This window comes from Urocitellus parryii, chromosome 9 (assembly GCF_045843805.1).
Source record: "Urocitellus parryii isolate mUroPar1 chromosome 9, mUroPar1.hap1, whole genome shotgun sequence".
In the NCBI taxonomy this organism is placed as follows: Eukaryota; Metazoa; Chordata; class Mammalia; order Rodentia; family Sciuridae; genus Urocitellus; species Urocitellus parryii.
This window is the reverse complement of record NC_135539.1, coordinates 112,854,767-112,877,014: the sequence shown is the minus strand read 5'-3', so window position 1 is coordinate 112,877,014 and position 22,248 is coordinate 112,854,767. Positions and strand designations below refer to the sequence as shown.

General features: G+C 52.4%; 1 protein-coding gene across 7 annotated transcripts in view; it reads left to right on the top strand.

Moving 5' to 3' along the window:
- Nfasc (neurofascin) overlaps window positions 1-22,248 on the top strand; it is a 67,596-nt gene that overhangs the window by 32,522 nt on the left and 12,826 nt on the right. For 3 of the 7 annotated variants that reach the window (XM_077802300.1, XM_077802299.1, XM_026387414.2), the window contains 8 exons: window positions 327-524; window positions 1,500-1,570; window positions 2,874-3,096; window positions 4,835-4,950; window positions 7,036-7,240; window positions 8,317-8,439; window positions 9,504-9,677; window positions 11,935-11,949. In XM_077802300.1, the coding sequence (XP_077658426.1) occupies window positions 327-524; window positions 1,500-1,570; window positions 2,874-3,096; window positions 4,835-4,950; window positions 7,036-7,240; window positions 8,317-8,439; window positions 9,504-9,677; window positions 11,935-11,949 (1,125 nt within the window). Of the gene's footprint in view, window positions 1-326; window positions 525-1,499; window positions 1,571-2,873; window positions 3,097-4,834; window positions 4,951-7,035; window positions 7,241-8,316; window positions 8,440-9,503; window positions 9,678-11,934; window positions 11,950-16,950; window positions 17,185-20,802; window positions 20,920-22,248 lie in introns of all 7 variants that reach the window. The other 4 variants (XM_077802298.1, XM_026387413.2, XM_026387416.2 and 1 more) reach the window with 4 other exon arrangements.

The window sequence follows — 22,248 nt, the reverse complement described above, 5'->3', positions numbered from 1 at the left end:
GCATGCGTGTGGCCCGGGTTCGATCCTCAGCACCACATACCAACAAAGATGTTGTGTCCGCCGAGAACTAAAAAATAAATATTAAAAAAAAAAAGAAAAGAGGGCTGGTAACAGCCTTGAACCAAGAGGTTCCCTGGTGTCTGGTCCCACCTCTACCCACTTGGCATGGGCCCTGGCTCCCTTCCATGACCCAGGAAGGATTCTCCATGTACCACTGTCCACCTGGGAGAGGATAGGGATTAATGGAAGGCAGGGAAGAGGTGTTTTTAAAGCAGGACATTGCTGACTCAGCTCCTGAAACAGCTCCGTCCTCCCTGCCCACTCAGACTATGTGGTCCAGTTTGAAGAGGACCAGTTCCAACCAGGGGTCTGGCATGACCATTCCAAGTTCCCAGGCAGTGTCAACTCAGCTATCCTCCAACTGTCCCCATATGTCAACTACCAGTTCCGGGTCATTGCTGTGAACGAGGTTGGGAGCAGCCACCCCAGCCTCCCATCAGAGCGCTACCGAACCAGTGGAGCACGTGAGTACTTGAGGGCTCCCCAAGACGGCCCAGGACCTGGTGCTCTCAGTACAAACTGAGTTCCCCCAGTTCCCAGCCCCGTGAACTTGGATGAGCTACTTGACCTCTCCAAGGTTCAGCTTCCTTATCTGTGAAACAGAATAATAATAATACCTGCCTCCTGGAGCTATGGTGAGGCCCTCATTAGAAAATGTATGTCAGGCCAGGCATGCCTGGAACCCCAACCGCTCAGGAGGCTGAGGCAGGAGGATTGCGAGTTCAAAGCCAGCCTCAGCAACTTTGCGAGGCCCTAAGCAGCTCAGTGAGACCCTGTCTCTAAATAAAATATAAAAAAGGGTTGGGGATGTGGTTAAGCTACCCAGAAAATAGAAAAGGCATGTCACGTGCTTCCTGTGATACCCGGAGTGTTGTAAGCACACAGTGAATATTAACTGCTCCTTTTATTATTAATATTAGTGATTCTTGATCATCCACTCACAATGGGAGAGCTATGGCAAAATATGTGCGGCACAAATATATAACCCACTGTTAGATCCGATTTCTTTTCCTATTGCACTTGGGTAATGTTTAGATTTCTGAAATTTCACCGGCTCATAGAGGTTGGAGATGCTCCCCCCAAAATGTTAAATGCTGGGGATAAAGCAATCTGGTGTGAAACATATTTAGTGGATAATCCATGAACAGGATAATCCGCATTGAATTGGCTTATTGACCACCCGCAGTATGGAAAGCCTTATGCTAATTGCAGTCTGATAAGGGATTAAATTTAAAAGAAATAGCTCTGCTTTAGGAGTTTAAGCCTTAGTTAGGAAGGCATATCATACACGAGAAAAAGACGGAGTGAGTTCAGTGTATAAGAGGCTGAGAAAAGCCGGAATGAAGAAGGGACCAGTCGGGTGGGAGGGAGGGGGGTGGCTTTCTGAGCCCTGGTGAAGTAACAAGTTAGACTTGAACTTTGTGTCTGTTTGGTTCCAGCTCCTGAGTCCAACCCCAGTGATGTAAAGGGAGAAGGAACCAGAAAGAACAACATGGAAATCACGTGGACAGTAAGAACCTCTCCCAACACCCCCGCCCCCGTCCTTGATGGGCCAGCTCACCTGGCCATGTACACCTGGCAGCCCCTTCTCCATCCCCCTGAGACCAGAGTGTGGTTCAGAAGATAGAGCTGGAGTTGGCAGCCTCTCTTCTCTGAGAAACCAAGCTCCTCTCTGAGTTGAGCATCCAGAAACCAAACAGGACAAGTGTCTGGGAGCAAGATTTCAAAGCAGAGTCAGGATCAGAGGTGACCAAGTCCTGTAGACCGCCAGTCCAGGAAAAATCAGAGAATCCAGCAAGATCAAATGGGTTTCTTTTGAAGAAGGAGGGACTCGAGTTAGACTGTAGGAAAGATCTAGATGAAACCTCAGCACCCAGCTCTGATGTGTTCTGAGTCTTGGCCGTGGGTAGATGTGCAGGGGAGACCAGCATCTAAGGTGCAGTGTGTTAAGCCCTCTTCTAGCCACAGCATGGACTAGGTCACTCCAAAGACTCCCACTCCTTGACCAGCTTAGGATGGTCAAGTACTATCTTTATCTTGACTCACTGACTGCATTTTCAAACCCCAAATCAAGATATGTGATCTCAAAATGATTTTTTTTAAACGGCTTCCCAGTTTGGGGGATAAAGATGTAGCTACTGAAACATGAGCATCTCTGAGCTGCTGCCCCCTGCAATGCAAATAGGATGTCCCTGCGCTGGGAATGGTGATCCTCCCTGCCTCCCTGAGGGCTCCTCTCTAGGAGGTTGGACCCAGGTTCAGGACTCCTGGGCCTCCTGCTCTGCATGGCAGCCTCTGGGAACCTGATTCCTGCACCAGGTCCTTAGAGAATAAAGAAAGGATGCACCCATGTTTAAAGAACCCTTATCTGTTGGGAAGGTCAGGATGAGCACCTGGATTTGGTAGATCTAAAGTCAGTTTTGTAATTTCAGGTTCATCAACAAGGGACAGGCACGGTTAAACCCCGTGTCCCTTTCTCACTCTGGAGATCCTGTTTCTGTCCGTCTTTTGTATTCTTGCTGCTTCCGTCCTAGGATGACTTCTGTTGATAATAAAGCTCTCACTCCCTTTGTGCCTGCAAATGTGGTGACTCTCAGAGTCAGAGTGACTGAGTCTCAGGGAAGGGTTTTGTCATAGACCATCAACATGCTGCAGAATCTCTAGGACTCCTGTCTTTGGGGGAGCTCTGGAGGGGAGGAGTGTGTGCTCTCCTGATCCAGGTCGGCCAGGAAGGGTGATTGGCATAGGAGGGGACCAGGCTCCTCACCTGCACCTTCTCCACCCTGCCCGCCCATCTTTCTCTCCCTCTACAGCCCATGAATGCCACCTCTGCTTTTGGCCCCAACCTGCGCTACATTGTCAAGTGGCGGCGGAGAGAGACTCGAGAGACCTGGAACAATGTCACTGTGTGGGGCTCTCGCTATGTGGTGGGGCATACCCCTGTCTATGTGCCCTATGAGATCCGGGTCCAGGCTGAAAATGACTTTGGGAAGGCCCCTGAGCCCGACACCGTCATCGGGTACTCCGGAGAAGATTGTGAGTACCTGCCCCCTCTCCCCTCCCCAGCAGGACCTTCCCAGACCGGCCCCCTTGAGGCCAGGAACCTTGAGGTGGGTTGTGGGAGGGCAGGTTCCTGGGAACCAGCTGCAGTGGCCCAGATCATGCAGGCACCCAATGACATCAGGAGTGGAAATACCACCATCGAACTCTAGTTGGGATTACCTCCTATCCTCACTTATTCCAGCTCTCACATTTTACGGATGAGAAAGCTGAGGCCCTCTAGAGAGAGCCAGCAGTATGTGATAGCAAATGTCGGGCTTCAAACTCGAACCCAGGCCTCCAGATCCCCAGCCAGGCTGCTGTGTGGACGTGCCATGGAAAGACTTGAGGACTATCCCAAAGAACTGGAATGAACACCTCTGAGGAGGCAGGCCAAGGGCCAGATTCTCCCCACAGGCAGGGCAGGGTTGGGGAAGTCTACAGACCTGAATGTTTCCGATCAGCCAGCTGCCAGCATTCCCAGGGCTGCTCCCAGCTCTTGGAATTGAGCATAAAGAGAGTTCTTTGGAGTTGGTGCTGGGTAAATCCAGATTCTAGACAGGTATGAAGAAGGTTGGTGCCTCTCTGGACCCAGCACATCAGTCCTGCTGGCTCCCAAGCAAAGCAGAGGATCAGTGGAGTCTCCTCCGGGCTCATGCTGCAGTTTGGTCGGTGTCGGATCTGAGCGCATGGAGGTGGAATGGGGTGAGCAGAAGGGAGGGAAGAAGGACAGTCCTGAGGAAGTGGACCCAGCAGGAGCAGTACTGGGCCCAGTGTAGGGCCAGTGGTCTTCCAGCAGTGCAGTGGAGAGAAGTGAGGGCTGAGCCCTAGGGGACATGATGGATCAGACCCACCGGAGATGAGCAGAGGGTGGCAGACACTTCCAGACAGAAGTCCAGTGGGGACTGCTGCTTGGTAAGTGTGAACCAGGCAGCTTCTGTGGTTTCCACTGTGCTGTCTGCACTAGGGCTTGTGCTCTGGCAGATTAGAGGGGGCGGGGACAGACTTCCTTGTGTAGCAGAGAACAGAGGCAAAGGAGTGGTCCTGCCTTTCCAAGGGGCTGCAGGATCAGAGTCCCTTCCCAACTAAAGTGAGATCACCTCCAGCCTGTGGCAACATTTCTTGCTGGTAGAAAACAGATGCACACCCCAAAGGAACTACTGATTATGGGGGACAGGATTAGGGGCCAACAGCAAGGTATGTGAACCTCCTTGGAGACTAGCAACATCAGGAAGCCATTTTGCCACTTGAGCCTTGATGGCATAGGGGATGAAGGAGTCACCATGACTCTCAAGGATCCCACCCTCAGGAGCTTGGGTAGAAGAGTACAGTGCTGCAAATCTGCAGCCCAGCAAAGAGGAAGCCACCCTCCCTTTCCTCCTGCTCTGGGACCTCCTATTGGCACCTCCTATTGTCCAGACTCATCCAGAAGCCCAAGAACAAGGAGCTCAGCTGATATGTTCCAGAAGCATGGCTTCCCAGGCCCCAGAGCAGGTGGGGGAAGGTGGAGAATGGAACCGAGGGGCAGATGAGCCCAGCTCAAGAGCCTCACAATAGTTGCCCTCTAGACATAGAGACAGAGTCCCTCCCAGCCTGAGCCTGCTCCTGCTCCTCCTGGCAGTGTAGTCTGATGGAGGAACCATGTCCTTGCCCTCCCGCAGTACCCAGTGTCCAGACCTAGAGTCCAAGGCCAGCCCTGCCTGTATAACTTGCTCTCTGTCCCAACACATTGCAGATCCCAGGGCTGCACCCACCGAAGTTAAAATCCGAGTCCTGAACAGCACGGCCATCAGCCTTCAGTGGAACCGCGTCTACTCCGACACGGTCCAGGGCCAGCTCAGGGAGTACCGAGTGAGGAAGCCGGCTCCCAACTCCACCTAACACTCGCACAATAACCAGGGCAAGGGCATAGCGGAGGCGGGGCATAGACTATTTGGAAGGGGTCCTGGGGCTGTCTGTTGGACCTAAAGTTGATTCAAGATTAGCTGCTCAAAAATACATCCAGAGGGGCTGGGATTGTGGCTCAGAGGTAGAGCACTCACCTAGCATGTGTGAGGCCCTGGATTCTATCCTCAGCACCACATAGAAATAAATAAATAAAATAAAGATATTATGTCCAACTACAGCTAAAAAATACATCCAGAAAAAAAAAATATATATATATACACACAGTCATATGTCACTTGACAACAGGATATGTTCTAAGAAATGTGTCATTAGGCAATCTTGTCATTGTGCCAGCATCGTACAGTACTTGCACAAACCCAGATGGTATAGGTGAGACTCTCAGTATGGCCTCTTAATGCAACAAAGAAGTACAAAAAATACAAGGTGTCTGAAAGCGCTCTTGCCAGTGTAACGTGGCTGCTGTCTTACAATCAACTTTCTTTTAATAAATGAAAAGGATAAAAAGTATAAAATAATGATAAATACACAGTAAATACATAAGCCAGTAACAGCGGTGTGTACTGCTCATCGAGTCCTTTGTACTGCACTTTCACGTGCCTGGCTGGCAGTCGATTCTTTTACCCCAGCATCCCCACAGACACACGAGAGGGAACTACAACAGCTAGGACAACACTAGGTGATGGTACTGTGCCAACTCCATCATCACCTCAGGGGGCCATCGTCACACACACGAGGCCTTTCACTGACCGAAACACTGTCAGGTGACTTATGACTGTACACACCTACCCGGATGTGTCTTGCAAAAGATGTGCTGAGAAACTCTACTGAGCAGAAATCCCATGAAGGATGGCGGGTCTGGGTTGACACTGCACGGCACCTGTATCTGTCACATGTGTGAGTGGACACAGATGTCTCCGTGTGCAGTGTTGAGGCACCGCTGAGCTACACCCCTCCCCTCCCGGTGGCCCCCTGCCTTGCCCAGACTGGTCTTGGAAAGTCGGCACTAACAGGCAAAGCCACTGAAAGGGTGCAAGTGCCCTCCCTATTGTCACAGCCAACTCTGGGTTCCCCAGAGGTCCTCAAGAGTTGGCTGGTGAACAGTTGGGGACAGGCAGAAGGGCTTAGTCTCTTCCTGGGAAATGAATTTGGCAGGTCGGGTAGGAAAGCAAGATGACGTTCCCAGGAGAATGAGCTCCTCCCTGACCATCGACTTGCACCCTTCCCTGTCCTGCTGCATATTTATCTGGCTAAAGCTCCCATCAGGTCCCCCTAAATCTGGATTTCCTCCTTACTTTGCTGTGGGCAGCCTGGGTGACACTGCTGTGACAGCCTGACCTGTGCCTTCTTACCTGCTGTTAATAAGACCTCTACTGCACCTTCCAACACTACCACCTTCCTTAGCCATCCTGTCCCATCCAAGCCACCTCGCGCTCCACTGACTTGGACCTGCAGCTGTCTCTTGGACACCTGTCCGTCTCATCCCTAAAGCCTTCAAACAACACGGAAAGAAACCTGTTTGAATTCAAAGGATTAAATTGCCCTCTGCTTACATTCAGATTTCCAGGTTTAACCTGCTCTTTGTCGGTTCCTGCCTGCTGCGATCTAAACTCTACTAATCTAACTCGAGGTGATGTGGTCTTCAAGCACAGAGCAGAACGTTCCCTGCCTGGACCCCCCAGCTCCTCTTGTGGTTCTGGCATGGATTCCTTGAGCAACATGTTACCCAAGTTGGAAATAAATCTCCCAGTGAGGCAGCCTAGATATAAGTTTGGCCAATTTACCCATTCCCCCGAATGGCATGGCTCAGAAATTGAGTGAAACGCTACTTCTTGTTCAACATAAATTCATATTCATGGTGGCCCCCGAGTGGGGACTCTAAGGTTGCTTCCCCAGGCCTCTGTGGAACTGATGAGGCCATTGGGGACTTGGAGCCTGTGGCAAGCAAAGGGAAGACCGGTCACTACCACCACACTAACCACTAACCCGCTCTGAGGCCTGCGCCCTCACCTGCCTGCCTCTGTCCCGAAGGCCTACTACTGGAGGGAGAGCAGCTTGCTGAAGAACCTGTGGGTATCCCAGAAGAGACAGCAGGCCAGCTTCCCTGGAGACCGCCCCCGGGGTGTGGTGTCCCGCCTCTTCCCCTACAGTAACTACAAGCTGGAGATGGTTGTGGTCAATGGGAGAGGCGACGGGCCCCGCAGCGAAACCAAGGAGTTTACTACCCCGGAAGGAGGTAGGTCTGCCCTGCCACTCTTCGGGGTGGGCAGAACGAGGTCCGCACACCCCAGAGGACCCAGAGCAGCTCCACATGGCTCCACCCAGGACAGCACAAAGTGACCTGCGTGGCCTCAAGGAGCTGATGGCCTGCTGGCCGAGCAGCTCTGCCACTCCCACATCATGGAGGTGGCCTACCTTGACGAGAGGGTATGTCTCAAGAGAAGCCCGGAGTGGTCAACTGAAGTGACTGCAGATGGACTCTGCAGATGGACCCAAGGGCACTGCGAGGCCTGGGCTTTCCCAACACCTGCCCAGGCAGAAGGAGCATGAGCATCCTGGCCACCTGGACCACTTGCTCTCCAGCACCCAAGACGCTCACAGTCACTGAGAGCCCGCCTAAGTGTGGAGGCCCTGGGGGCAGCCCCTCCCTCCTGTAGCCTGCATCTGGATCCAGTCCCGGGTTGCAGACAGCCTGGGACGCGCTGGCTCATCTCTCCATGCCTACCAGGCCTCCTTCCACTGTGCATTTGCTTTGCCTTCTTCTTATTCCCCATTTTTCTTCTTCTGTTCCTCCTTTCTCTTCTTTGTTCTTCCCTCTCATTTTCTTTATTCCTGTCTTTCCCGCTGTCTTGGTTTGGTTTCATCATCCACCTTGGCCCGTCACTCCCGCCCTTCCCAGGTGCTGCATCCTGGGTTTCTTTCTCTTCACCCATGAACCCAGCCTTCCTGGGTCAGAAACCTGGACCGGGTACTGAGGACCAGGAACTGCACCCTTCCTACAGATCAGCTGCAGTAGGCTCCCTGCCTGGGAATGGCTCTGCCTGGTTTGGTATCTTTGCGGGACTGGAGCCTAATGTGTGCTGAAATCCAGACTCATTGCTCCCCATTTCAACAGCAGAGTCTAGCATACTTGTCCTCACCCTTGGGCGAAACAATTTCCTGGATGGGGCAGTGGGCTCTGGCCCCTAGGGTTCCTTCCAGCACCCTGGCTGCCCAAGGTCAAGGCTTTCATACTTGTGCTTTGTTTTTTTTATCTTCCTCATCCTCCCTCCCCCTCCCCTTATCTCCCCTGCTCCCTCCTCCTTCCCCAAGTACCCAGTGCCCCCAGGCGTTTCCGAGTCCGGCAGCCCAACCTGGAGACAATCAACCTGGAGTGGGATCATCCGGAACACCCCAATGGGATCCTGATTGGATACACCCTCAAATACGTGGCCTGTATGTCCTGCCCCTCTCTTTCTCTGTGATAATCTGGGAGTCAGAATCCATTCTTACTACTTTTCCTAAGGAATTGAGATAGGACGGCTGAGTACAGGGGCCTTTGGGGAGGATGGAGGGGCCAAGGAGAAAGTTCTGGAAGGGATTACAGGAGGCAGGTGAGACCCAGTCCCTGCTCTCCATGCACAGATCTGCTGCAGGGAACTTCTTACCCGACAGGTGAGGTGAAGGGAACTCATCTAATGAGGGAGACAACCCCAGCCCTTAGGATCTTGTCCCCAACACCTACAGGTCTAGGAGAGAGAGTTCCTTACCCAATAAGCTGCCGTGCAGTGGGGCAGACAGTGTGTGCACTGGAGTCCACAGACCCCCTGGAGACATGATAAGAAGGTGTCATTTAAGATAAGGTGGCCATATATAAGCAGCCAAGTGACTGGAGTAAATTAAATCAGGACCTGGTCAGGAAGACCTCACCTCAAGAGCTCGGCGGCGTCACCAGGCAGGGATGGCAATGTCATTGCACTTGAAAATCATGCAGTCTTCTACTGGATTCGATGCTGTTTCTCCCTGAGAAGACACAAAGGGCTGGGTGTTGTGTTGTTAACAATTGCAACAGCCAGCTGTGCTCTTGGGTGCTTTCTGTATCCATCTCTGGACCTGACCCTTCATCCTTGTGGCATATTGAACCTGCTTTTCATAAAGGAGGCGGGAACAGTCAAAAGCCCTGTGAATTGGCCCCAGCTCTGTTTAAACAGAAGCAAGGCACTCAAGAGGTTTATGTCTCTTGGGAATTATAAACTGAATCTTCCAGAATCAGCCACATGCCTTCGCAGTGAGCTAGGGACAGTAGGGTGGGTGAAGCAGCACTGGGGTGTAGTCTAGGAGCTGGGGGGGAGTTCTACCTACCTACCTCTCTGCCTCCAAACCACACTTTGAAGGTTACCAGGCAGGGGCCGCCAGTTCCCTTTCCAGAAAATTAAGACTGGGTTCTTACAGGTGCAGATTACATAAACCATCACGGTAAGCATTGCTCATCTTCTATTCCGCTACCTCTTTCTCCTCAGTTAATGGAACTAAAGTAGGAAAGCAGATGGTGGAAAACTTCTCTCCCAATCAGACCAAGTTCTCCATGCAGAGAGCAGACCCTGTGTCACGCTACCGCTTTACCCTCAGCGCCAGGACGCAGGTGGGCTCCGGGGAAGCAGTCACAGAGGAGTCTCCAGCGCCCCCGAATGAAGGTAGGTCTGTGGTGGTGGTCCTTGGGGTGAAAGACCCCAGCTAACTCAAATGCCTAGAAAAACAAACTGAGACCAAGAGGAAGCAAGACCACAAGTCCCCAAACCCCCAGTAGGAGACAACCTGTCCTACATGTTGACAGAGAGGCCTGGCGCTGTATCTGGAAAACTGATCTCCTTAGACTTGCGGTCAAATCTGGGCCCCACTTGGCCTTGACTTGCTCAGCTGTTTAACATCCACCATCTTTCCTCCTTGTAGAGGAATAAGGAAGAGAATATAAGTGGAGAGGAGGAGAGGAGGGGAAGCCTGTTGGAAATAAATATGCTAATGAACTCCAAAGAATAGTGAAACTGATTACCTATTATTTGGAGAGGAAGGACTATTATGGAGGGTGCCCCAGGAAAACTGTGGGACAGGCCTTCCTTTCCAAGGACCAGTGGGGCCAAAGAGGCAGGGGAAAGCACCAAGACTGAAGCCAGTTGCCCAATCCTGTGCAGAGCTGCAGCTGAGATAAGTTGTCTGACTGCAGAGAGGAGGGAGAGATGGGAAGCACCCTGTCCCACACCCGCTTCACAAAGAACAAATGAGCTCAGCTCCTGCGTCCTGGTGCAAAGCATCCCTACCCAAGTTGTACCTGCCTCAAGACTCCACTAGAGGGAGCTCCAGGCTCACCCACACAGTACTGGCCAGAGTGGGAACCGCCCAGGGATGCCAGACCCCACAAAGCCTGGGTGTTGGCAGGCCCCTATGAAAAGGGACCTCTCCAGAGGTACAATTGTCTATGCAACCATAATTACTTGAACACCCATAATGTGCCATGCCAGACTGCACAAGAGGCACAAAGGTAACTTGAAATCCATACCATCTAGAGGCATCCACGATAATATCTGATTGTGTATCTAAACAAAAGGAGCGCAAGCAAAGGAGAGAGTCCTTCTGCAAGGAGTGACTCCAAAGAAGAGGTGATGTGAGTAGGCACTCTGAGGCCGACATACTGTCATGTCTAGTGTTGTCCCCAGAAGGCTGGGTCCCGGCCTGACCCTGGCCTAAACAGGGTCTGCTGAGCCCCTCCCCTCCCCTACCCCAGGACAACATCATACTTCCTGCTGGGGCTGCCAGGCCCTGCTGTGTCTGCTACCCCACCCAGGCTTCCTGGGTAGCTGCATCAACAGCCCCTTGTCCCTCACTGGCCAGCAGGCCTGTGCTGAGCCCGGGGAGAGGGACTAGGCAGGCGCCAGAGGAAAATCTGCAGTCTCTCTGGTCTTTACATCAGGAGTGAGTCACATAATAATAACCCATCCTCAGGTACTTTTCTAAGCCCAGACTCAGGGCGTTTTCTAGGCTGGGGATTTTAAGGTAAGTAACTGTTGTAGCCTATTACCAAAGGCCAGACCATAATGCACTTTCTCCACAGTTGCATTTGGAGCTGTATTGGAGCTATACTGGGGAGAGCCACTCCCCAACCCACACTCCCATCTCTACATAGGGCAGCAAACAAAGCCCCATTGTCCAGCTCCAGGGAAAGTTCTGCAACCCCAGGGGACAAGAGAACAAAGAGAGACTTTCTTCTCAACTTGGGAGATTTGCAGAAAATTCAGGGATTTGTTTTAGGACTCTCAGTCCATGCTTGGGTTTCGGATTTCTTAAAATACAACTGTTGGGAAAGAATTACGGCAGCAGAATTCCAGGACAGAGGGTCCATGACTCCCTGTGCTTTGCAAGATTGAAATGGAGAGATGGGAGTGGTCAACCAAATATGCTCCCCAACTCCTGTCGACCCTGAAACTATGCAGCATCTTCCTGAGATGATATAGAAACCATCCTTTTGACTGGGGTTGGTGCCTGCTGCACCACCTATACCTTATGCCCTCGATTCTTGGCATCCTAGTGTCCCAGGAAGGGCAGGACATATCCTTAGAGAAAAAGCTGGGGACATAGTATTCTGAATGGACTGTCCCTATTGCCACCTCTTAGATGACTACTCATAGAACAGGGGGTAGAAACAGAATGTATTAGAAATGTCTCCAAGACCAAAGTGGGAAGGTAGGAACATGCCTGACTCTAACGGGGTTGACCATGACCCCCACATGCCAGTTGGCATCCTCTGGGCAGCAGCTACTGCCTGGCCACACCTTCTGGGTCAGGTATGAACCGGACTTCTCTGCTTGCTTGGCCTGTGGTTTCACCTGTACTCTGTTTTCTCTTCCCTCTCTCATCCTCTCTCCCTCTCTCTGGCCATCTTGGGTGCTGTGTCTGAAGCTACTCCAACTGCAGGTACCGTACCAGCAGCCGAGGTAACGGGCATGGCATGGGGCAGTGCAGGCAGAGCCTAGCCCAGCCAGGGCAGAGCAGGAGGGAGAGGCTGAAAGCATGCTGCAGACTCACCCTTTCAGGGGTGGGGAAGCCAGACTTGAAGGAGCATAGGCCAGGGGAGAGCTCCATGTTTCCCCTTTGCTTCCTGTTTGTCCCCTCCTGGGAAGGCAGGGCCCATGCAGGCTCCCAGCCTGCCCTCTGAGCTGCACTGTTCTCTGAAGCTGAGTGATTATCTCCCATGAACCCCCTGAGCCCTTACCTGGGCTTGGCATCTGAGAGCACAGAGATGGCCCTAGAAGGCAGCAGGATCGGGGGCAGCTGGCTCCTGGCTCCTGCTCAGGTCACCCACCATTCCCTGAAAGGGTGAGCACGCTGTGCATGCCCGTCTTGCATGCTGCATGGGGGGCCCAGCACCAGTTCTGACAGCTACCGCGGGTTCTGGTCAGTGAGAAAAAGCGAGCGTGTCCTTGGATAGGGCCCAGTGCTCCAGGACCTGGAATATACTGGGCACCATGGGCTGATCACCCCTCAAACAACAACCTTCTCAAAGTCTTGAGCAGCAAGAACAGCCTCCACTCTCGGGGTCTGGGAGGTAAGACTACAGCAGAAGCCAGGAGCTGACCTGCTAACCAAGCTCCTCCTTGGGTCCTCATGTCATGGGTTTGAGGACCATCACAGGGCTCTTCACTATAGGAGGCCTGTCCCCAAATTGGAGGAACTAGGTAGGGGACACCAGGGTTTCTTTCCTGGCCCTGCTCTGAGCCTGATTTGTATCAGGTGGAGCTCCAGGCAGCTGGGGAGAACAGAGACTCAGGCAAGGAATCTGAGGCTTGGCTTATAAAGAGAATGTCACCTTTCCTGATTTGATTTCCTTCCCACTTTGGTTCACTTATTCCCCCACCCCCTTTCTAGGTTGGTTCTATTTCTGTTGCATATCCCGCTTCCTTCAGTTTATGTGTTTTGCCAGCCAGATCTGTAGGTGGGGACCAGCCATCCATCATCCCTCCCCTCCCTGAGTCCTCTCCACCACCCTGTCCCCAGTAACCTGGGCCAGCTGGGGCCCAGTGCCTTCCCACCAGGTCTGAACACCTCTGCTAGCATGCAGAACAGAGGTTTCCAGGGCGTGACAGAGCCATCCTGGCCACGCTAGGGGTTCCCCTGACTTTCAGATTCAAGTCCATATGTGAGTTTCTTTTGTGACTATGATAGCAGGTGCTCAGGGCAGCAGGGAGAGCCGGGCAAGTCAGCTCGAAGATCATTGGTCAAGCCGCTCCCCATCCACCTCCCCAGTTCTGGCACCAGGACCCAAGGCAGGTGGGTCCGGCAGCAGGGAGTCTGCCCTGGTCAGTGGACATCTGTGCTAGTCCAGCCTGCCCTCTTGTGAGTGGCAATTGTGAAGGGGTGGAGAGGTGTCCTTCCCAACACTCCAACTTCTTACTTCTGTTTAGAAAAGACCCAAATGCATGCATTATGCAGAATGAGCTCAGGGTCTCTGTCCGTCAATCAAGTGTGTTTCCTAGGCTCCGGTTTCCACATGAAGTGGTGGTGGAGGCAGATTGTACTTGGTTGCAAATGCGATATGCTGATATCAAATGTTCTCAGCTTTACATACATAAGAACCTTCTGCACCATCAGTAGGTGCCAAGCAATAGAGCTCAGGTTCTAAATTTTTATGTGGGCCCGGCGTCCGGCGCACCACCCTCTTGTCTCTCATCCTCTCCAAACCTGGGCGCTCTTCCCCAAAACTGATCTGTTCCTATCTCGCCCAGTGACGATAATCCCTCTCATCCACCTGTATCTTCAGTCTGTTAGGATTTCTGCCCATCTGTCTGACAGTCTGTGATTTGGCCAGGGTAGTTTGCACACCATGTGGACGTTTTTGGACTGAACATCCACCTTGGAATGTCTGGAAACTGCTGTCCTTGTCTTTGACTCTTGCTCAGATCTGCAAATGTTGGGTGGGCTCCTAATGGGTGCTCAGCTCCATGGCAAGTGTGGGCACAGAAAATGAATGAGACATGGCATTTCTTCTCAATTTTCTCCATCTCCTACACATTGCTCCCCAAACCTGGTAGAAAACCGTGAGTCATAGCTGGAGTGTCTTCCAGTATACCAGAGGCCACCCTTGGGGTTGACACTGCCTTGGTTCTGGTAGGGGACCTGTGTGTAAGCTCCAGATTGCCCTAGGGTGCCCTTAGGTAATGGAGGGTCTCTATTCCCTCTTCTTGTTTGCCAGTCCAGGTGGTCTCCACTGAGCACTGGTCAGGATGATTTCCAAACCCACAGTTTCTCTTGTGGCTAAAAAATGGCATCCAAACCAGGGATGTGCCTGCCTGGCACTTGGTCACTCGTTTTATAAGCCAGCCCCACTTCGGGGCATCATTGCCCTTCCATCCTCTCCCCTAGCTCCTCCCAGTGGTTGAAGTGGACTGAATTCCCTTTGACCTGAGCAGTGGACGTTTTTCCCCATAGGAAACGTGTCTCTTCTTGCCCACCTGTCCCAGCCCTCAGACAGCCCGTGCTCCCAACTCTGCTCTGCCTCCCTCAGCCTTTCCTTCTTGCCTCTGCTCTCCCTGTCCCCAGTGGCCCTGTCCAGTCTGGGGACAGTAGACAGAGGAATGGATGGATCAGAGGTCACTTTGATCGCCAGCTGTGACCTCAGCCCACTGAGGGTGTGTCCTCACAGTAACAGAGAGCAGGCATCCAGGGAGGCTGCCTGGGCAGTGGCTGCCATCCCCTCTCCCTGTGTATTCCCTCACGAACACCCTGGGAAAGCAGCTAGGTGGGCATCAGCAGAGAGAAAGTGATGGCAGAAGTGGACATTAGAGGGTGGACACAGATGGTGTGGAAGCTTCCCCAGAATCATGACCTACCTTTGTCTCTGGCCAGCGGTGCCAAGTGAGGAACATTCTCTGGTCTCTCTCAGCATCTCTGTCCCCAGGGCTCTGGTTAGAATGCCCTGTGGGAGCTGTGGGGGTGTGAACGTGGATGTCTCTGTACAAGAGCCAAGGACCGTGTGTGTGTGTGTGTGTGTGTGTGTGTGTGTGTGTGTGGCTTTGGGGGAGGTTGAACTTAGTTTCGAGGGCCTGGGAATGTACAATCACTGCACCTGTCCCTGAACTACCCAGCGTGGGGTCATTCAAGTTAAAAGGTAGCAACCCTAAGAGGGTCAGCCTCGTGGGTCCCTCTGGCTTGTGTGTGTGTGTGTGTGTGTGTTTGTGTGTGGGTGTGTGTTTGGGTGTGGGTGTGTGTTTGGGTGTGGGTGTGGGTGTGTGTCCCCATGTCCCTCCTCCCATGTGTTCCTGAGTTGACTGGACTTGGGGACCATAGTGTTGTTGGCTTTGAACCTGCCCAGGAATCCCTGGAATGCAGGGGCATAGTCCGCTCCCCAGTGTGATTCCTGTGGTCAGTACCCTCAGCGCCTGTGACACCTCTGATCTTAGAACAGGAAAGCAGTGGGACCCCAGGAGCATTCCCCCACTCTCTGCTGAGAACTTGTAATACTGAATACCCAAGGGAATGAAAGGGCTTTTGTTGGTCAGGCCCTGGTTGAAGAGTTTAGGGTCACTTGATTCTCGGCACAGAAAAGCCCTCCGGCAATTCTTGCTCTGGCTTTCCCCACCCTAGCCCTCTTCTGTGGGGGTGGGAGAGACCGGGGTTATTATTTTCCTGAACTTCTAGAGATACAAGGGAGGGAGGGAAGTCACTACTCCTTGAGAGAGTTACCTGTTTATGCCTAAGTTCTCTATCTGCTGCCCCATTAACATCGACACTATTAAATGGGCCATGGTCAGATCACAGGAGATGGAGTGTAAGGCAGATAAGTAGATCTGTGTCTTGGATTTGCCCCCATCATTCTTCTTACACTCTCAGTTTTTGAATATTGAAATATTGAAACTGGAGAGTAAGGATAGGGTAACCCTTTGTTAGCTTCCATGGGCCTTCTAGAGAAGGAAGTTTGATCCTTGAAGAAGTAGTCACATGTATATAATGTATAGATGTAGGCCCCCAGCACTGACTGATAGCCAAGGATTGCTTTGGATGGGATCTGGGGGTACTAGAAAGTGAGCCCAGGTTGAACCATCCTGTGCCCCCACCTTGTGCCCCAGAGGAAGACTTAGAAAGAAAGGACACCCCCTGACGGCTGGGATTTGTGTCTCCTGCAGGCTGGGAAGGTGGTGCTGCCCAGGACAGATCCCACCAGTGCCCTTTTCCCAGGTTCTGACATGAACAGGAGAGACTTGGGGTACCTGTACCCCAGATTTCCTAGAAAGAAAAGCAGTTAGCTGAAGTCAGAGTAATTGGGGTCATAGGGGGAAGGGTCATCATTAGGCAGAGGAGGGAGAGGGGGAGAGGGAGGACAGGCCAAGGACAACAGGAAGAGCTAAGCCTGGTGGCTGAGAGCAGGGGCAGGCTCAGGGAGCTGCAGATGGAGCTTGCAAGGTTCCTTCGCAGAGTGGGGACTGTTCTCTGTCCCGTTGGCTCTGGGTGGCTGTTTGCACTAAAGCAGGCGTGACAAAGGGTGATTTGGGAGTAAAGGGCTGGGAAATGGCAGGCTGCCCTGTGCCCCTGCAGGACAGGGCCCAGCCGCCTGCACACCTCAGAGGAGACTGGGGCTACAGGGCTGGACCCAACTGGTGCTGCTTGGTCGTGTGTCTGGATGGCGTTTGGCCTGGGACTCTGTGCTACCCCCGGGTCTCGACTGGGTGCATGCTGGGTGCTTCGACCACACAGACCATGAGAAGAAAATGAAACGCACCCAGGCTTCATTCTCTTCCTTTTCCATGGTTGTGTTTCCGCTGGCCAACCCGTCGGGGCTGCGGGGCTGCTCGTTTCGCTTGGGGAGGCTTCGATCTCTAAGCCCCTCCCCTGGCACCCTGCCTCACGTGCACGCGGGGGGCCGTGCGTGCAGGGGGCGCAGCCAAACCAACCGGACTCGGCTGTTCTGCATTTCCCTCTCAGCTCCTCCCACGTTGCCCCCAACTACCGAGGGCGCCACAGGCGCTGTGAGCAGTACTGATGCTACTGCCCTTGCCGCCGCCACCGAAGCCACAACAGTCCCCATCATCCCAACTGTGGCGCCTACCACCATCGCCACCACCACCACCGTCGCCACAACTACTACAACCACTGCCGCCACCACCACGGAGAGTCCTCCCACCACCACCACCACCGGGACTAAGATACAGGAATCCGGTACTGCTGCGCACTGCCCCTGCGCCTGCCTCGTCCCCTCGGGCCCACCTCCCTAGTTGTCTTAAGAGACCAATCGTAGCCTCCTCCAGCTGGAAGGTGGGGTCTGGGGCAGGGTCTGCCTGTAGCCTAGGGGCCCAGAGCCCCCACACACATACTGCCCCTGCTTGGGTGGTCCTGCACCCGTGGGGCACTCCTCATTCTGCCTCAGCTCCATGCACAACAGAGGCCACAGCTCCTTATTCAGGACCCCACTTCGAGCTCTCCAGAGGGAACTTAACACCCTGCCCTGAGAGCTTCTGGCTCCCGCCATATCTGTGCCCAGCTTTGCAGAATTGAGGCCACGGAGCAGAAAGTGACTGGTCACGCCAGGCAGCTCCGTTCCTAGAATCCCACTTTCCTCCTAGCCTCTCTTTCCCCAAGGAACTCTTAGAGACATTTATTTTTTAAAGTCAGAGCTTCCAGGAAATGGTATTGCCAGGTTGTCCCATAATGCCCAAAGTGGGCTCCATGTCTCTTCCCGTCCATGTCTCCTACACCCCCAGATGCATGCCTCGAAGGGAAACTGCAGCCATTCTGGGGGTCCCTGGTCAGGATGGATCCCAGGGCTGGATGGTGGAGCCAGGAGAACGTGCAACTCTGCATCCCTCCGCTAGCCAGGAGGCCCTGCTCTCCAGCCTAGGCGACCCTAGGGGATGTAGCAGGGCTTCTGAACTTGAGCATCGGTCTTTCCTTAGAACCCAGGGGAGGGTCTCTAGGCTCCTGAGCCCACAGGCCAGCTATCAAATCAGCACAAGGCAGTTGATAAGGCTGGCCAGACGCCCCCAGAACTCTCCTCCAGCAGTCCCAGGCTAGCACATCCTCCACCCTGAGGCTTCACTGCCTCCCAACTGACCCTCTTCTCTCAGCCCCCTGAAAGGGCATGGAGGCTTGATGTGCGTGTATTTGTTTCAGTTCAATTGCATGGTGTTAATGAGCAGTGAGGAGAGACAGGTGATCTTGAAACCACCAATTCGCTCAATCCACGCAATATCTAGCATTTAAGCAGTACTCACTTGAGGAGAAAGTTGCCTGAGGAGAAACTTGCTAGGCTATTAGAGGTTGTGGTCAGCAACTTAGTGATTGTTCTCTGGTGCCACATTGAAGCATCTTTGTCATTGAGTGCTTTGAACTCACAGAAGAGGTGTGCCAAGAAGCCGGGGAACAGTGAATCTTGCTCCTGGGCAGTTACTTGCCTTCTGGGAAGATAGGCCTGCCTCCCAGACCTGGCCCCACGACTCACACCCAAGTTTTTAACCATGGTCTGAGATGCTGCAGAGGGCATGGCCATGGTGCTGATCTTATCTCGAGCTCAGGGACACTCTTCAAGCATCCCCACTTCCCTTGATGTGGCAGAACGGCTCTGCCACTCGGGATGTTTAAAATCAGTTCTCATCTTTATCTAATCTTACATCCTTGAACAAAATTTCTCACTAAGTTTTCTTTTTTCAGAGTGAAAGAGGCCTTTATATTTGTTCTTAACATGTCTCTTTTAGATTTCAGGGACACTCCCTAACTCAGGCCAGGAGTCAGAGGAAGGATGTGGGTGTCTCCTCTCTTGCCCTTTTTCCTCCTAGTTTGTTCTTTTAGATAGATATGTCAGTAGAGTGTATTTTGACATATTATGCATACATGGAGTGTAATTTATTCAATTAGGATCCCATTCTTGAGGTTGTATGTGACGTGGCGTTTCACTGGTCTCTGGGTTTTGGTTATTGAGGGCTTGCTTTCTTGGTCCTTCTCTTTGAACTTTCCAGTTCTTTAGTGGTCAGCATCTTGACCTCTCTGTGTGCAATGCCTTACTTCCATTCCCATCTCCGAATCATTTTGTTTCCCACTGCGGGATCTTTCCTAAAACCCGCCCCCGACCCCATCTTTGTACCCTGGAAAATAGTCAGATTTAGGTCAATGTTATATTGGGACCAAACACAAATATTCTATCTATTTTACAGGGTCCCAAGCTAAGAAGGAAAAAACTCAGTTCCTTAAAACATGGCTCATCATGAATTCATTCCCACTAGCAAGAACCATCAAATTCCAAAGAGCTGGGATTTGAGGGGGCTTAAAGCAGCCAGTACAATTGAAATATCTGGCAGACAAGTGGCGAAGCCTACCTCTGCCCTCCCTATGGAGAGTACCCTCAGGTGTCTTCGTGACACCTCTTTTTTGGTCTTCACCTAACATGCCTCGTGTTCACCTGGGGCAAGCCGCCACCTGACAGGGTTGTAGTAGAAAAGAGACTTCTTTGAAGTGAAAAAAACCAGGAAGTCTTTTATCACTTCTCCAGCCCTGCAGACTCAGTCACATGTCAAATAGATAATGAATAAATGCATCCCTGATGTACTCTATTCATTTATTTTTGACAAGTGAGTTGGTGACAGTGCCCCCTTGCATGCTAATAAAATATACAGAAGCCACCCTTGTAAAGTCTTTGAAATACAAGGCTTCATGCTAGTCCTCCACTATTAAATCTTTGCTGGAAAATGGGGTAATCAGACTGCTGGGACTCTTGAAAAGTGATTGCATTTGAAGATTAGTGCCATTCTTCTGTTCATAGACTATGGTTTCAGACAGCGCCACGGCTTTGATAAAGTAGCTCCCAGCTCATAGGAGCTAGATAATTAATGTCCTCTGTGTTTCAGAGAGATCAAGCCTCAAAGACTGTGGGGCTGAGAAGCCAACCGAATGGTGTTCTTCTAGTGTCTGGATCACCGAGGGTTGGAGGGTTGGGTGTCATGTCTTGGTCCCATCTAGTCCCTGACAGAGAGAAGAAGGATTCATACTGTCTCTGCTTGGGACCCAAGGTTCTAAGCCCCCAGTCACCATAGGCAATCGGGGGTGGTTGTGTGTGGCATCCAGGGTCTCACTGACCAAGAACAACTCCAGGTCTCTTATCTGGATGATCCTTGTCCTACTCCAGTTTAGAAGCCCAGTAGGGTTTTCCCATATTTGATCTCGTCCTTCCTACACATTTCATTGAGACTCTTTCTTGATTTGGGGGGCAGTAAATGCTAGGGATTGAACCCAGGGAGAACTCAAACCCACACACTAGGTTAGTGCTCTACCAAGGAGCTGCACCCCCATCCTTTCTTGCTGGACTTTCGAAGACAACCCTCACCTTCCTGTAGAGCTTCCATGGTTGAAAGAAAAAAACCAGCACGTCTCCCACTCTTTTGGCATCCTGACCAGAGACCTCATTCCTGGCCTCTTTCCTGGCACTGCTCAAATCCATGACAAGGAATGTAAAAAGGAAATAAGCCCAGGTTACAGTCTCCAACAGTGTGGATCAAAACCCACTCTTCCTGCCCAACCCCGCCGGTGTGGACACATAGACAGCTCTCCTTCCCATTCAGGTCCTCCTCACTGCTCCCGCTCGTTCCCGGATGGCTGCCTCGGGCCTGGCCACCAAGGCTGCAGCTTGGAGCTCCTTTGGGCCCTGTGCACAGCCATGTTTGACTCTTTCCTTTTCCAGCTGTGTGTGTGCGTGTGTGCGCGTGTACATGCTGGTGTGCATGTGTGTCTCGGTGTCTCCCGCGCTGCCAGCCTCCTCATCACTAACGCCTCTTCTAACCTGCCCACCAGCCCCCGATGAGCAGTCCATATGGAACGTCACGGTGCTCCCCAACAGTAAATGGGCCAACATCACCTGGAAGCACAATTTTGGGCCCGGAACTGACTTTGTGGTTGAGTACATCGACAGTAAGCATTGATGTGTGGGGAGGTGGTGGCAGCGGCAGTGGCTCTTAGTGGTAGATGCCATTAAAGAGATCCTGTGAAGTCCCCCAGGCTCAGAGAGGCCTTTTAGCCTGGCTTAATTATAGCTTAATGAAATCGATATGCTCTCAGGCGGCAGAGAGGTGGGAGGAGCGGACTGAAAGAGAAGGTAGGGGCTTCCAAAGCCATTAGTGAAGGCCTCCAGTTGCAAGTACTATGGAAGACCCGGGCAGCCGAGCCCTCCATCCATTTCCTGCCCAGAATGAGGGTTCTCAGTCACCCCAAAATAAGCCAAAGCTCACCTCTGTGTTGATGTCCTAATGTGTATCCTGATGGCTTCACCAGATAGACCAGGCCAGTTCACAGACTTGGGCTCCAGCTGTGTTTTGTTCACAGCAGAATGTCAGAGGGCCACAGTCCGAGACAGGAGCCAGAGCCCTGTGTCTCAGAGAGCTGGTGACAAGCTGTTTGCTCTTCTTCCTAGATCTTAGGACCAAGGAACAGATTGGTTAGACTACAGAACACGGTCAGGACATCCAGCCTCTCTGAGTGGAGGCCCCTGGTCCCGTGGGGTCAAACCCTACACCTTGGCTTCTCAAGCATGTGCGCTAAGCAGCTAAGCCACACACCAGCCTTAAAACCCACCTGGGATGGCCCACCCAAGCTCTCTTGGGAATGCCAAGCCAACTCTTCACTCTCTGTATCTGGAGGAGACGTTGTGTCCACAGTATCTGGAATCCTCTTGTTTGGTCCATATAATTTTTCAGCTTGGCCCGTGCGCACCCCCCCCCACACACACACACACACCAACACCATTTGCCTTGCAGCGCAGACACAGGTGCTTTACCTGGTGTGTGATTTTGCCACTTGCTGAGACATGAGAGGTGAAGCCAGGAGTGAGAGCCAAGGAGAGTCAAGGACTCTTCCTGTCCCATCTCCAGTAACCATGAGGGATGCTGACTGGCTCTCTGGCCCTCACCAGAAAGATCCCACTTGGGAAGTAAATCACTTCCAGGGCAGTGGAGTGTCCACCAACATGCTGAAGATTTAAGCAGGTTCTGATATGTTTAGCGCTAAGACTGTGGTGAGGAAGGAGAACTATAAGAGGAAACAGTGTCCTTTGTGGAAGGGGCATCATGGAAGAGAGAGAGCGCTAGCATTGCATGGACAAGCACTGGGGAGCTAGCTGTCTGGTTCTCTCCTGGTCTGTACAGTGGACTGGACCCGCGGTCCCCTCGCCCTTTTCTACCTTTGACAGGTGACCAGGAAACTAAGCACTGTCTCTCCAGCTCCCGGTGCCTGGCTTCAGGCTGA